Here is a 12,016-nt window from a genome sequence, read left to right on the forward strand (position 1 = left end):
GAATCGCAGAGCTAAAATTGTAATACTTGGCGGAAGGTTCAGCTTCTGGATCATGTCGACTTAAAAGTGAGGAAATCAAATAAGAGTATTACTATGAAGTGACACTTTATTTTACCCTCATATTTCTTTTGTACCACAGTGGTAGAGATCATCCTCAACAGCGTGGTACCTATAGTTCGTCGGATAACATCATCGCGCCGACCCAAACAGCACTAGGCAGTTCCTAGCCTAGTTGGGTGCAACCGGGCGCTCCACTGCGATGCCGCTTTGAAGTCCAACATCCCGAACTGCCTGAAGCTCTCTCTCTCTCCCCCCGACTTGTTCTCATAAATCTTCCCCTCCTGTTCCCTTGACCGCTTCAATCCTCGAACCGACCCCCCCCACCACCCTTCCTTTGGGGGATTATCAGGCAGATCATCCCTGTCATACCGAAAGTCCCGATCCCCCTCCCTAGGAGTCGGCACTTCACCCCCGTCCCACTTCCCTATTGACAGCTTGCGTAAGAATCACCAGTTCCGCGACATGGCAACTTGACGCATCATGATTATTTTTGGAATTGGCGTGGGCAAAGCATTCAGAACACGACTATAGTTTTGGTACCTTCTCAACTTCGATCGATCTGGTTATCGTTCCACCCCGAAAACCCCCCTCCACCTCGAATCCAGCTGCCTGCCAGATTCCCCTGATTTCTGTTTCCGACCAATTGCTGTGACGGAGGACAGCCATCTTTGAACATGTCTCACAACTTTGAGAAGTCGGTGAAGGGAGCCACCAAGATAAAGGTTGGTAGGAGGTTCCGTGTCTTTTCAGGGGATGCGTGATCTTGCGCAACTGCTGACGATCTGGTCCTCATCAACAGCTTGCGGCCCCCAAATCCAAATACATTGAACATATACTTGTTGCGACTCATACAGGCGAGGCAGGTGTTGCCGAGATATTTCGGACGCTGCAGCTCCGACTTCGCGACTCAACATGGACCATTGTTTTCAAAGCTCTTATTGTTGTCCACTTGATGATAAGGGAGGGACAGTTGGATGCTACATTGCAGTATATGGCAGAGAACCCCAGAAGACTTGCCATCAGTGGATTCTCAGAAGGTGAGGGATGGTGTGAGAATCTGTGCGGGAGATTACTGACATGTTGATGTCACAGTACAGTCGCAAGGCCATAATATTCGAAGATACTCCGATTATCTCATCGCGCGTGCGCGTGCCTTCGAGGATACAAAGACCGACTACGTGCGAAGCGGACAAGGTCGGATGAAGAGACTGACAGTAGAAAAGGGACTTCTGAGGGAGACAGAAATAGTTCAACATCAGATCCATGCACTGCTCAAATGTGACGTGGGTCATCTCCTTCCTTTGCATCATGACATCTTCAACTGACATGTTTCAGCTTCTCACTGACGACGTCGAGAACGAAATATCGTTGACCGCATTTCGCTTGCTGGTTTTGGATCTCTTGACCCTATATTCGGTGATGAACGAAGGAACAATAAACGTTCTTGGTAGGTGCTCTGCTTAGCAAACCCGCGGCATGCTCTGACTGAACTGCGCACAGAGCATTACTTTGAAATGTCGCGACCCGACAGCGAACGTGCGTTGGAAATATACAAGACATTTACGGTCCAAACGGAAGAAGTCGTGAAGTTTCTGGGAGTTGCTAGGCATTTCCAATCTGCGACGCGATTGGAGATCCCTAAGCTCAAACATGCTTCTACGGATCTTACGCGACTTCTGGAGGACGATCTCAATGACCCGGATTTCAACCTTCGCCGGCGAGAATATTTGGCACGGAAGCAAGGGAAAAGCGGCGGAACTCCGCCTGTGAGTAAAACTGCGACAGGCGATAGGGCCGTGAGCAACGCGAACACTATGCCGGCACGGCCTCAAACCCAGCCGAATCCACAAACACAGAAGTCAAACCAATCGGACCTTATCGACTTCTTTGATTCAATCGAGCAGAACCAGCAGCCGATGACCCAGACCAATCCGTTCCAGCAAGCGCAATTACAGCAGCAACCGCAGGCGATGCAGTTCCAGCAAACCGGGTTCCCACCGCAGCAACAGGCCCTCTACGCGCAACCGACGGGCTTCCAGCAGCCCCAACCGACTGGGTTTGACCAACAAGCGGCGTTTGGAAACCAGTTTGCGCCGCAGAATATTCAGCAATTTGGCCAGCCGCAGCAGCAGCAGCAGGCTCCCCAACCTCTTCAACCCAACCACACGGGGGCCGGATTTGGTGGTTATTCGGCGCAGCCCCAGACATACGGTTTCCAGTCAAACCTCGCTCCCATCCCGCAGCATGACATGAGTGCATTCTCCCAGCAGCAACAAATGCCAATGGCTCAGCAGCAGTTGCAGCCACAGTCAACCAACCCCTTCCGACAATCGATGTTAATGAGCACGCCGACCGGATCGGCCACGCCTGCTACTCCCCTTAATCGTCAAAATACGAACCCCTTCGCACGACGTTTATCAACAGTCAACCCGCAGCTTGATACCGGTGTTCCCCAAGCCTACCCGCAGGCGCAGCCGCAAGCGCCCCAACAGCCAGCGCCACTCCAAGCCCAGCGGACGGGAACTAATCCGTTTGCCCGTGCGTCCTCTGTTCCCCCACCGCAGTCCCAGGGCCTGCAACCTCCTGCTGCGGCTCCTCTGCGTCCAAACCCTACGGGGAGCACGAACCCTTTCCGTCAGAGTGCCTTTGTGAACCAACAGACTGGCCAAGGGTGGCATGTCGGCGGGCAACAGGGCACAATGGGAGGCTTGGAGCAACTAGACACGGTGCCCATATTCCCGCGACCGGGGCTATCATAACGGTGCTTACAAAACATTGATCTCTACAACACCACACGAAAACAAAATAGTGTGCTAGAACATAAACCTTCCTCCTTTCCCTTTAACACTCTTTAATTGGCTTGCATTGGGTTTCTTGATTGAGTGTTTTGAAAGCATAATGGCGGGGCTCGCAGTGCGGGCCCGACCGTTGACCATGTAGCGATAGCAGAGGTTCAGTGATAAGAGAATATAACAAAGGATTGCAGCAACCTGAAACAATCGCCCGTTTGTATCGATGATAAGCAACAGTTAGCCAGTAAGACAAGGGCAGTACTTGGGAACAACCTGCATGAGTGCCGGTCATCAGCAAGGGGAGATCGACATTCTGACCCTTGTGAAACCCTCCTAGTTAACCCACAACTATCGATTGCCCGACTGAGTTCTTGTGTAACTTATCGTTCCCACAGTATGAAGTCTTGTCATACACTGCTATAGATCAGCTATGTTGTCCCCATCCACGAGTATACCTAACATGTCGTTAATGGCGAAAGCACATGGCTAGAGTGGCTCCTCTGGATGCATTTCCCGCTTAGGATTGATATATACAGAGTCAGTCACTTCAGCCGTTACTGACCGCCAAGATGGTAATGTGGTTATGAGGTATCCTTGTATAGTACAACAGATGTTATTGTTGCCATGTGGTCAATGTGGAGAGAGCTATAAGCGAGGCCTTTGTAGAAGACATGCTACCACTTTATGCTTTTAAGCCCTGGATAACTAGATACATAGCATCACGAGGCCAAATGCGAGCCGAGGGTTTTAGAATAAACCGTCATGCACAGGATCCTGGCTCTTATTGCTCACACTATGGACTGTCTATAGCAAGTCTGATCATGGTGGGATTATTATGCTAGTCGGATATCTTTCCGGGTATCACAATCCTCATTCAAGCCTATTCGTGCTACTCAAGAGTGAGGGCGGAGTGGCTTACTGCTGGCCTGATGAGAGTGTTCTACGTACTACAGAAGTAGTCCAGGCTTGCTCCTTCGTCATATATAATCTCTGCTAGATGTTCATATTTCTCTTCCTGCTCTTTCAATCTTTCAACAATCTGTCAAAGTTGGTCATATCTCGTAGTTACCATGGTACTTGTTCTAAGGGTATATTTGCATTCAACATTTAGTTCGTATGGATAAGAGCTGGCAATTACCTTTCAGGTTACTACGAGCAACTCTAATGAGCCAACACCGAGACTTACGCCCATACATCCTTGAATTTAGTGTAGTGTGCCCAACGTGTCTCCCATTGCTTGGCTTTTTAAGAAGCCCGGAAGCTGTCTAGACAACGGTTCAAAGACAAGTTTCATGGGCAATAACAATATTCGGTAGTAGAACAGCAAGCCCCCTAATATCGAATGGAGCACTGACTACGTACGTTCCCGATGTTTCGTATATAGAGAGATTACGATTGGTCCAGAGTAATGAATCCCGGCTGAACATGTCGAAGAAAAAAATCCACTTCCCTTGACCGGCAGTCCTAAGAGAATATAGAGGTCTTGCCTGTTAAGAGAGGGAAGACAGAGGAGTTAGTAGCAGGGAACTGAATCCGTTGCTTCAAAGCTGCAGCTGCTGAATCCAGACTCCTTGGCTTCTTCTGCCTTCTCATGCGAACCGATTTTTCAGAGTTGAGGGTATCGGATATTGCTCCCGAGCCAATGAACTTCTTTTCTATCTGTTGAGACAGTGAAGCCAATATCTGGGCATTAATAATATGATTCAGTTTCAAACCGATCTTCCTCGGCTATTAGTAGTCTATTATGGAGTACGTACTATGTTTAGCGTTCTATTCACTACTCAGTCATTTGCCAGCTCTTGTATCTCAGAAAACATACAATGCAGTAACCTGGTCTCGACCATAAAGCCTAAATACCCAACACATAACTCGCACTATATACTTAGTAGCAGTAATTACCTCCAACACGATCAAATCTCCGAGCACCCAACCAATCACATCCGAACCATTCATACGCACGGAACTTTTCATCCCGGTATGCCGGACCAAGTAACTTGTCACCGGGCTCGAATCTCCGACGCCGTCCGAACAATATCCCCAAGTCCACTTTATCCACACTTTTTTACACTCACACACGCCCTTTCTTTCTATTCCCTCATCCAGGCGAAGCCGGAATATCCGAATCCAAAGACTGTGCCCAGACCTTAACCAACACGCAAACCCGCTCTCTGTTTGGTTGACCTATACCTTGGCGTGCATTGGACTGGATCAACTAACGGTGGACCGGGTGCAGACCGATCGGCTCGTTCCGATAGAACGTAAATTAAATCACCCTACCTGTCCATGTCTCCATGACTCCATAGGTGGGTGGGTGGGCTGAGATGATTGCTAACTACGTACTTAGTTAACTAATTACTCCGTAGGTACTAGTTAGTAAAGAAGTTGCCGCTGTTGAGTTGTAGTGTTTCAGTATGAGTCTAGATAGAGTTTGATGGGCGTTGCGGGTTCCCGTGGTTTTGGTCGATATTTAGTTTACTTTACATAGGCTTTTCTTCTATGCGTATCTTCGTATAAGGGGGTACGAGGTACGTAGTTGCGTTGGTGTCGATGCTGCTGCTGCTGGTGGTGGTTACTTGTGGGTGAAGAATTGTGCTTGGTCAAGATGCTTTGCTAGCTAAGTCTAGCTAGTCAGTTTTCTAGCTAGTTTGGCCCACCTTGGACTGTGGGAATCCATCCCGTATCCACTTGTAGATGTGTATCTAGTCGACGTGCCGACTGAGTTTTGGGACTTGAGATGTGTACTATGTCCTCGTCGCTAAGAGTATACATACTCCATATTATATTGTCCAGATTTTGGGTGATTTAATAAACTGTCAGCAATGATGGCTGGGATCTAATTACTCCGGACTCCGTATGATTGAATCCCCCTTTCCTTTCTCTAGAAGTAGGTATGGCAATAGAAGAGAGCATCCCAGCTAACCAAACGATTGGTCCTAGCCCAGTGGAAAGCGGATATGACAGCCGTCACCATCCTAAAACATTCCTGTCCCGTGCTTGTGGCTTCAAACAGAGATATATCCGACGTTCTCGTAAAATTTTCTTCTCCTCGGAGGTTTAGTCAGCGGAGGTAAAAACACCGTGATTTACTAACTAATTATCTAGTTAAATATTAAGCGACGGACTAGATTCAAGGAACATCATTTGTAGTTATGTTTCGACGCAGCTCCAGGAATATAAACCACATTATGATTGAAAACCGAAAATCTCCATATTGGTCCTAGCGTGCGGACTTGAGCGCCCGATCTGGATGGGGTCTATGGAGACTATCTATGTAGTAAATAGCGAAACGCCTACTAATTAGTTACTACATGGCTAGAGACACATGCAGGGAGACCGATTCGGACGTAACCTGGCGGCCATGTTGCGGTCAAGTTTAGTAGGCCACAACACCCTCCCGATGTAACTCTGTGCAACTGCAACAATCACCACAGGGGAGGCATGTACATATGAGACTGGCCTGACTCGTGTGCATAAACTCCGCAGGAGAAAGTATGTAAGCCAACGGCACACACACATACAATCCCACAGAGGGACAGAGGGAGGGAGGGGAAAAAAGAGGAAAAGTCACGGGGAGCCAAGAACGAGTTGTTCGTTTCTCATCCCTGTATACTTCAAGTATGGGCGATCGCTGCACGAAAGGTAGCAGTCAAGGCGCAGTGCAGGTAGATGCAGGCAGCATAGCATCCTGTGCGTGCTTTTGCTGTTTGTTTGGCGGGTTGGCTGGCTGAGTGGCTGTTGGGGCGTTGTTAGTTACTTGCTTACCACACACACTAGTGGAAGGATTGAGTGTGTGTGGAAAACCATGGTATGAGAGTGAAACATGACTGAAGAGTAGAGGATGACATGAAACTGAATATCAATGACACTTAATAGTTGACTACTTTTATAAACCGGCAAGCCATACTTGATTCAAAACATTAATGAGAACCGTTATCCATCCCTTAGGAGGGTCGTACAAAGCGGAACGGACAATCTGGAATGACGTGCTCAAACCGTTGCGGTCAATCGTAATGGCGGTGGATCAAACCGTCTTGGCTCGATTTTAGTTTCTCCCCGACGGACGGGCGTGCCTGCTTGTTGGGAAACGAGCCGGCAAAAGTGTCAGCCCTGAAGACTTTCTTAACATGACGTACGTGAAGTTGCAAGTTTGATTGCCGTGGAGTCGGAAAATTGACAGATGTTAATATATCTCTGGCTAAGTTGGTAGTATATCTGACGATGCACAATTATTGAGTACACGTAACCGAAGTGGTGTTCTCGGTGTTCGGTTGAATTGGAAGGGAGAGAGAGATACATCATATTTTTGACCGCGCAAGGAGAACCTCCAAAACCATCCAGGAGGGAAAATTTGTCCGATCTCCTCCGATCGAAAAGAGTGGAGCCCGCCGGTTTGTTATGGGTTTTTCGGATGTCTCCTGCTGGTCTTGGGCTGGATTTTAACTTCCGACTAACGCGGTTTTCTGTATGTGCCAGAGGGAAACCCGCGGAAGTACGGGGGGGAGGAGGGATGGTTTGTTCTGGGCAGGGTTGTGCCTGAGTGGTCAAATGATAAGTGTGTGTAGTGTGTGCCTATGGTAGTATCGATCAAACATGTAGGAAGTGGTATCTCATCACACACTCTCTTTGTTTGTCTAAAATTCGTGATACTATCTATCTGATTCCTAAGGTGCATAACAAGTCTGGGCACTACTTTCTGGATGATATTAAATGTGGTCGCCCCTACTATTAATAACCTGCGGATACTCGTAATGCAGTGTATTACTCATGTTTGGAGTCTCCAATTCGCATCGAGAATTTTTAAGTTGCTGCTCCACCCGGCACCGGCTACTGCAACATCCGAGATCTGGACCTCGTGTCTATTCTGTTGCATTCATTGTATTGTTCATTATGAGGCATTACCATTGTTGTGCGCCGTTAGCATAATATAATTTTCATTTTATACAATAATTGCCGAAAAGAAGTGATTGTGAACCTGTCAGGGTGACTCGTTTATGTACCTGTGCCTGCATTTGTTCCGGTATTGTTGGCCGCCAAACAAACCGATCATTGGCTACGCGTCCAGACAAGCAGAAAATTAGAACGGGAAGGAAAATAAGGGAAAAAAAAGGAACGGGGGTTTAAAAAAAAAAAAGGGAAAACAAGGAACAGGAATTAAATCTCCTCAACTGGCTGCTTGATCTTTTCTGTTTTTTTCCTTTTCAATTTTTTTTATCTTTTTCATATTTTTTTTTCTTCGCTGGGCCTTACCCAATTCGAGGTCCCTGTCCCCTCCACTTTGCAGCCCCTCTCCTCCTCCCACTCAATCAATCAATCATCGGCCCTTCCCCAATCACTCTCTCACTCTCACTCCCTCTTTATTACTATCACTTAGTACTACCACTAACTGCTCTTCCGGCATCCTTCCCTTCCACCTCTTCCTTGAACATCCACCTTCCGAGAGATGGGCTTTTCCTGATAAGGGCAGTGCGCTGACCATTCAGCATTTCCCTCCGTTCCTTCATCCTTCCCCCCCGGATTCTTCTCTCATCATCCTCAATTCCCACCCTTCCGCCTAGACGGTTATCGTTCGATTTTCGCCCATTCTAGAACGATGAACGTCGATGAAGATCGCCAGCTGGATCTGTGAATAATACTTTAGACTCGCGCGTGCGATGGACGCTAGAAATTCCCACCACTATCAGCCAACGGCGCGCTCTTTGGCCACCGACCACGAGCACGTCTTGCCTGTGTTGAGCAAACCAGCTGCTTGGGCCTCTCCCACTACTGCTGTCCATCCAGTCACGATTAATAATAATACCTATCAACATCCTCATCATCCCTACTCTTATCCGATCTCGACATCCAGCCAACCGCTTGCTTATGGTCCTGTTCCGCCGCCGCCCCAGCAATCAATACCTCCGGCCCCCGTCCATGCCGACGCGCAGACCTTCACCACTGAATCTACCCGGCAGGATGTAAACAGGAATGGGGTCACGAAACCCCGCAAATCGCGGAAGTCCAACAATGCCGCCGCGGGGAAATCGACATTGTTCTGGGTGCATACCGATCCACAGTCCGTGTCCGAAGGTACCAGGGAGGAGACACTCAAGCGCATTCGTTCCCATGTCATGTCCGAGCACAACCGCAAGAAACGGCTAGAAAACACGAAACGCTACAAGAGTAAAACCTGGAAACATCTTGCCTTTCAGCCGGTGGAAACTACAGCCTCCAGTTCGTCAGCTGCAGCTCCGTCTTCTTCGGCCCCTTCTGCCGGATCCTTCCCGAAACCAAGTGTCACCGAATCCTCTTCCTTCGGCACACGGATCGTCTCTGATTCTCCCTCCTCTTCTCCATCATCATCCTCTGGTTCATCGTCGCCCGAACAGCGACAGAAGGAAGTACCGCAGCAAGAGCTGGTGGTCACCGACGCGGGCAGTTATCCATCTGTTTCTGCCGAGACAGTGGACAACTACAGCGTCGACACTCCTTCGCAGAATGCTCTCGCACCCGTGCAGTCCGCAACTCCGTGGACTTATCTGGGCGGTGCTACCGACCCCTTCAATTCAATGCATACGGTCATGTCGGACCGTATGTGTCGACATCTTCAGCACTGTAGGTTGACTTGCAATATGCTTTGAAAGACGTAGTTCTAACGATCTTTCTGCAGTCTTCGACCTGACTCAGCAGGCCTATCCTTTGCAGCGCCGGTATGGACCTAAGTTGCGGGATCACTGGACCGCATTGGTTCAACAAGATCCGGTATCATTGCATGCTTGTATATGTGTAGCCGCATCGAATTCCGCCTTGGCAGCAGGGGAGCTCCCGCTGACAGACCCCAACAAGCGGCGTTCTAGCGTGCTACTTCTGGACACGTTCCACCATCGGGGTGAGACGATCAAACTAGTTAACGAGGGATTATCGGATCCGATCAAGGCCTCCAGTGACCAGCTGATTGCCGCCGTGTCAATCCTTTTGACTATTGAGGTTAGTACGGCTGAACCATTATGTAAGAGGTTAGCTAACTGGTCAGATTGCATCTGGCAATGCCGACTATCTCAAAATCCATCTGGCCGGTCTCCGACAGATGGTAGGCATGAGGAAAACCTTCGCGGATGTACCGCCCGACGTTCGATTCCAGATATCATGGTCAGTTTAACCCCAAGCTTTGGTGGAGTCTGTGGGCCGGGACTGACTCGAGTAGGACTGACATCCGTGTGGCGTGCATGGCCGGCACCAAGCCCATATTCCCTTTTATTCGTTACGCCCGTCCCTCGCAATTGGCGCTTATGCCTCCTAATGAAGATTTACTAATTTTAGCTACGCGTTTGACACAATTAATTGAGATACCCGGCATCTTTGGGGATGCCATGTCCAAGATGATATATGACCTGGCCGCACTGACGTGGTACTGCGAATGGATCAAGAGTACAACGCAATACCAAGACTTTGACGACGAGACGGAGGACTACTTCAACACCGAAGTCCTGTACGTCGAATACTCCCTCCATGAGGACCGGTACACGGCGACAGGTGAAATCAAGATGGAAGCCACCATCGAAGGCTGCGTTCGGCTAGCATGCCTGGTGTTCCATAACACCGTCATTTGGGGCTTCTACCCGCACATCGCGCCGGTGTTTCCCAAACCGGTGACTGCGCTCCGTTTTGCGCTGGAAAGCACGATGAGTGCTGGATACTTTGAACTGTGCCGGGATGTGCTGATCTGGATCCTGTTCATCGGGGCGTGCAGTTCGCGGCTGCTACCGGAGCGGACCTTTTTCGTGAACGAGCTTGTTTCGGTACTTCGAGAAGACGGAAGCATCCACTCGTGGCAGGACCTCCGAGCCCTACTTCTAGGCTTTTTCTATGCGGACCGGAGCTACCTGACTCCGCTACGAGAACTATGGGAAGAGATTGAGATGAAGCTCCGCGCACCGCACGAATGTATATAGACCCGACATAACACTCATACATAGGACTGATCGCATGTTCCATGTGGCATGCATGATATATTAATGAGATATGGTATATATGACAAAGCTGCCGCAATCGTTACGTTTTTCACAATTCTACTACCTATCCACACATGATCCTCTCGATCATGAAAACAGGATGATCAACCAATCAGCCATAATCCCAAATATCACACCATTCGGGATCCCGACTAAACCAAGCCCGAAAACAGGACAGTAAGCCCCAAAACCAAGCCTTGTACAAAAAATCCCTCACCCATACATACCAATTGAACAAGCAGTCACCTCCCAATAACACAATCCCAGCCACCCACGCCCTCTCCCACACCAACAAACGATGAAACAAATTTAAAGAAAAACAACCACAGAAAATAATTATGATTAAAGAAAAGCTATGAAAAAGAAAGAATCCACTTACACGAACACATGTCAAAAAGTCCACATTGGCAGAACCCAGCCAACAGCAGCGGATTGGACAATCGATCTCGGGATCAATCAACTAAGTATGAACTAACTAGTGTCCGTAAGTACTTAGTGAGGTTATTTTTTTTCTGACACTTCCGAGACATTTCCGTCCGAGCGAATCCCGCCCGAATGCCGAGTCTCTGCCGCTGCCGCTGCCGGTCGGTCGGTGTGAAGAGGAGATAAATACTTACGTCGGTCTCTTCGTTTCGCTGCTAGCTAGCCTTGCGCTTTTTTTTCTTTTCCCCTTCATTTCTTTATCTGTATACTGAAACATATAGCGATTTATACATACCCTCTGATTACATAGCAGGGAGTGTGCATAGTTGCTTGCTTGTTCAGGACTACCTACTACTTACTCTTACTATTGCTATACTACATGTCTATACACTAACAAAGTATATTTACACAAAGAAAAGTTGAACAGGGAAGGAAGAAAAGAACTAACTGACAGCTTGGAAACGGCCCGCCGACTTACCTCCCCAATTACTTGATTGATTGTTTTGACTCATCCTTGGGGTTCAATTTGTGCGACGTCGGAGAGTTTGCGACGTTGACAAAGTGTCAAGCGACCGGGATATTATTTCTTTGTTTCCTGCGGTCGGGGATTACTTACTACTTCTACTACTGACTATTGAAGCTTTGCTTCGAAGGTTTGAAGAGTGAGTTGCATTGCATTGTGTTGTGTTGCGTGCAGGTTATAGTTTCTTGCTTTCTTTTTTATACTTCTTTTCTTTTCTTGTTTGTGCTTTC

At 48.4% G+C, this 12,016-nt stretch overlaps 2 protein-coding genes across 2 annotated transcripts; both read left to right on the forward strand.

The window, feature by feature from the left end:
* The first annotated feature begins 311 nt into the window (after positions 1–311).
* BO85DRAFT_481733 (ENTH domain protein) lies at positions 312–3,053 on the forward strand. The gene is made up of 5 exons (XM_025663073.1): positions 312–782; positions 860–1,097; positions 1,153–1,343; positions 1,396–1,507; positions 1,561–3,053. Exons 1-5 carry the CDS (start codon positions 735–737, stop codon positions 2,817–2,819), a joined length of 1,848 nt encoding a protein of 615 aa, XP_025510448.1. The 5' UTR covers positions 312–734; the 3' UTR covers positions 2,820–3,053.
* A 4,989-nt stretch (positions 3,054–8,042) lies between these two features.
* On the forward strand, positions 8,043–10,896 carry BO85DRAFT_453850 (uncharacterized protein). Its single transcript, XM_025661148.1, has 4 exons — positions 8,043–9,443; positions 9,499–9,815; positions 9,862–9,977; positions 10,033–10,896. The coding sequence occupies exons 1-4, from the start codon at positions 8,504–8,506 to the stop codon at positions 10,778–10,780; spliced, it is 2,121 nt and encodes a 706-aa protein (XP_025510449.1). The 5' UTR covers positions 8,043–8,503; the 3' UTR covers positions 10,781–10,896.
* Positions 10,897–12,016: the final 1,120 nt, after the last annotated feature.

Source organism: Aspergillus piperis (assembly GCF_003184755.1).
Source record: "Aspergillus piperis CBS 112811 unplaced genomic scaffold BO85scaffold_30, whole genome shotgun sequence".
In the NCBI taxonomy this organism is placed as follows: domain Eukaryota; kingdom Fungi; phylum Ascomycota; class Eurotiomycetes; order Eurotiales; family Aspergillaceae; genus Aspergillus; species Aspergillus piperis.

Excerpts from the sequence above, each read along its gene's own strand:
- BO85DRAFT_481733 (XM_025663073.1), top strand. The coding sequence starts at position 735 with ATGTCTCACAACTTTGAGAAGTCGGTGAAGGGAGCCACCAAGATAAAG. Across the intron at positions 783-859 it reads AGGGAGCCACCAAGATAAAG|CTTGCGGCCCCCAAATCCAA; the intron begins GTTGGTAGGAGG and ends CCTCATCAACAG. Across the intron at positions 1,508-1,560 it reads AGGAACAATAAACGTTCTTG|AGCATTACTTTGAAATGTCG; the intron begins GTAGGTGCTCTG and ends AACTGCGCACAG.
- BO85DRAFT_453850 (XM_025661148.1), top strand. The coding sequence starts at position 8,504 with ATGGACGCTAGAAATTCCCACCACTATCAGCCAACGGCGCGCTCTTTG. Across the intron at positions 9,816-9,861 it reads CAATCCTTTTGACTATTGAG|ATTGCATCTGGCAATGCCGA; the intron begins GTTAGTACGGCT and ends CTAACTGGTCAG. Across the intron at positions 9,978-10,032 it reads GTTCGATTCCAGATATCATG|GACTGACATCCGTGTGGCGT; the intron begins GTCAGTTTAACC and ends TGACTCGAGTAG.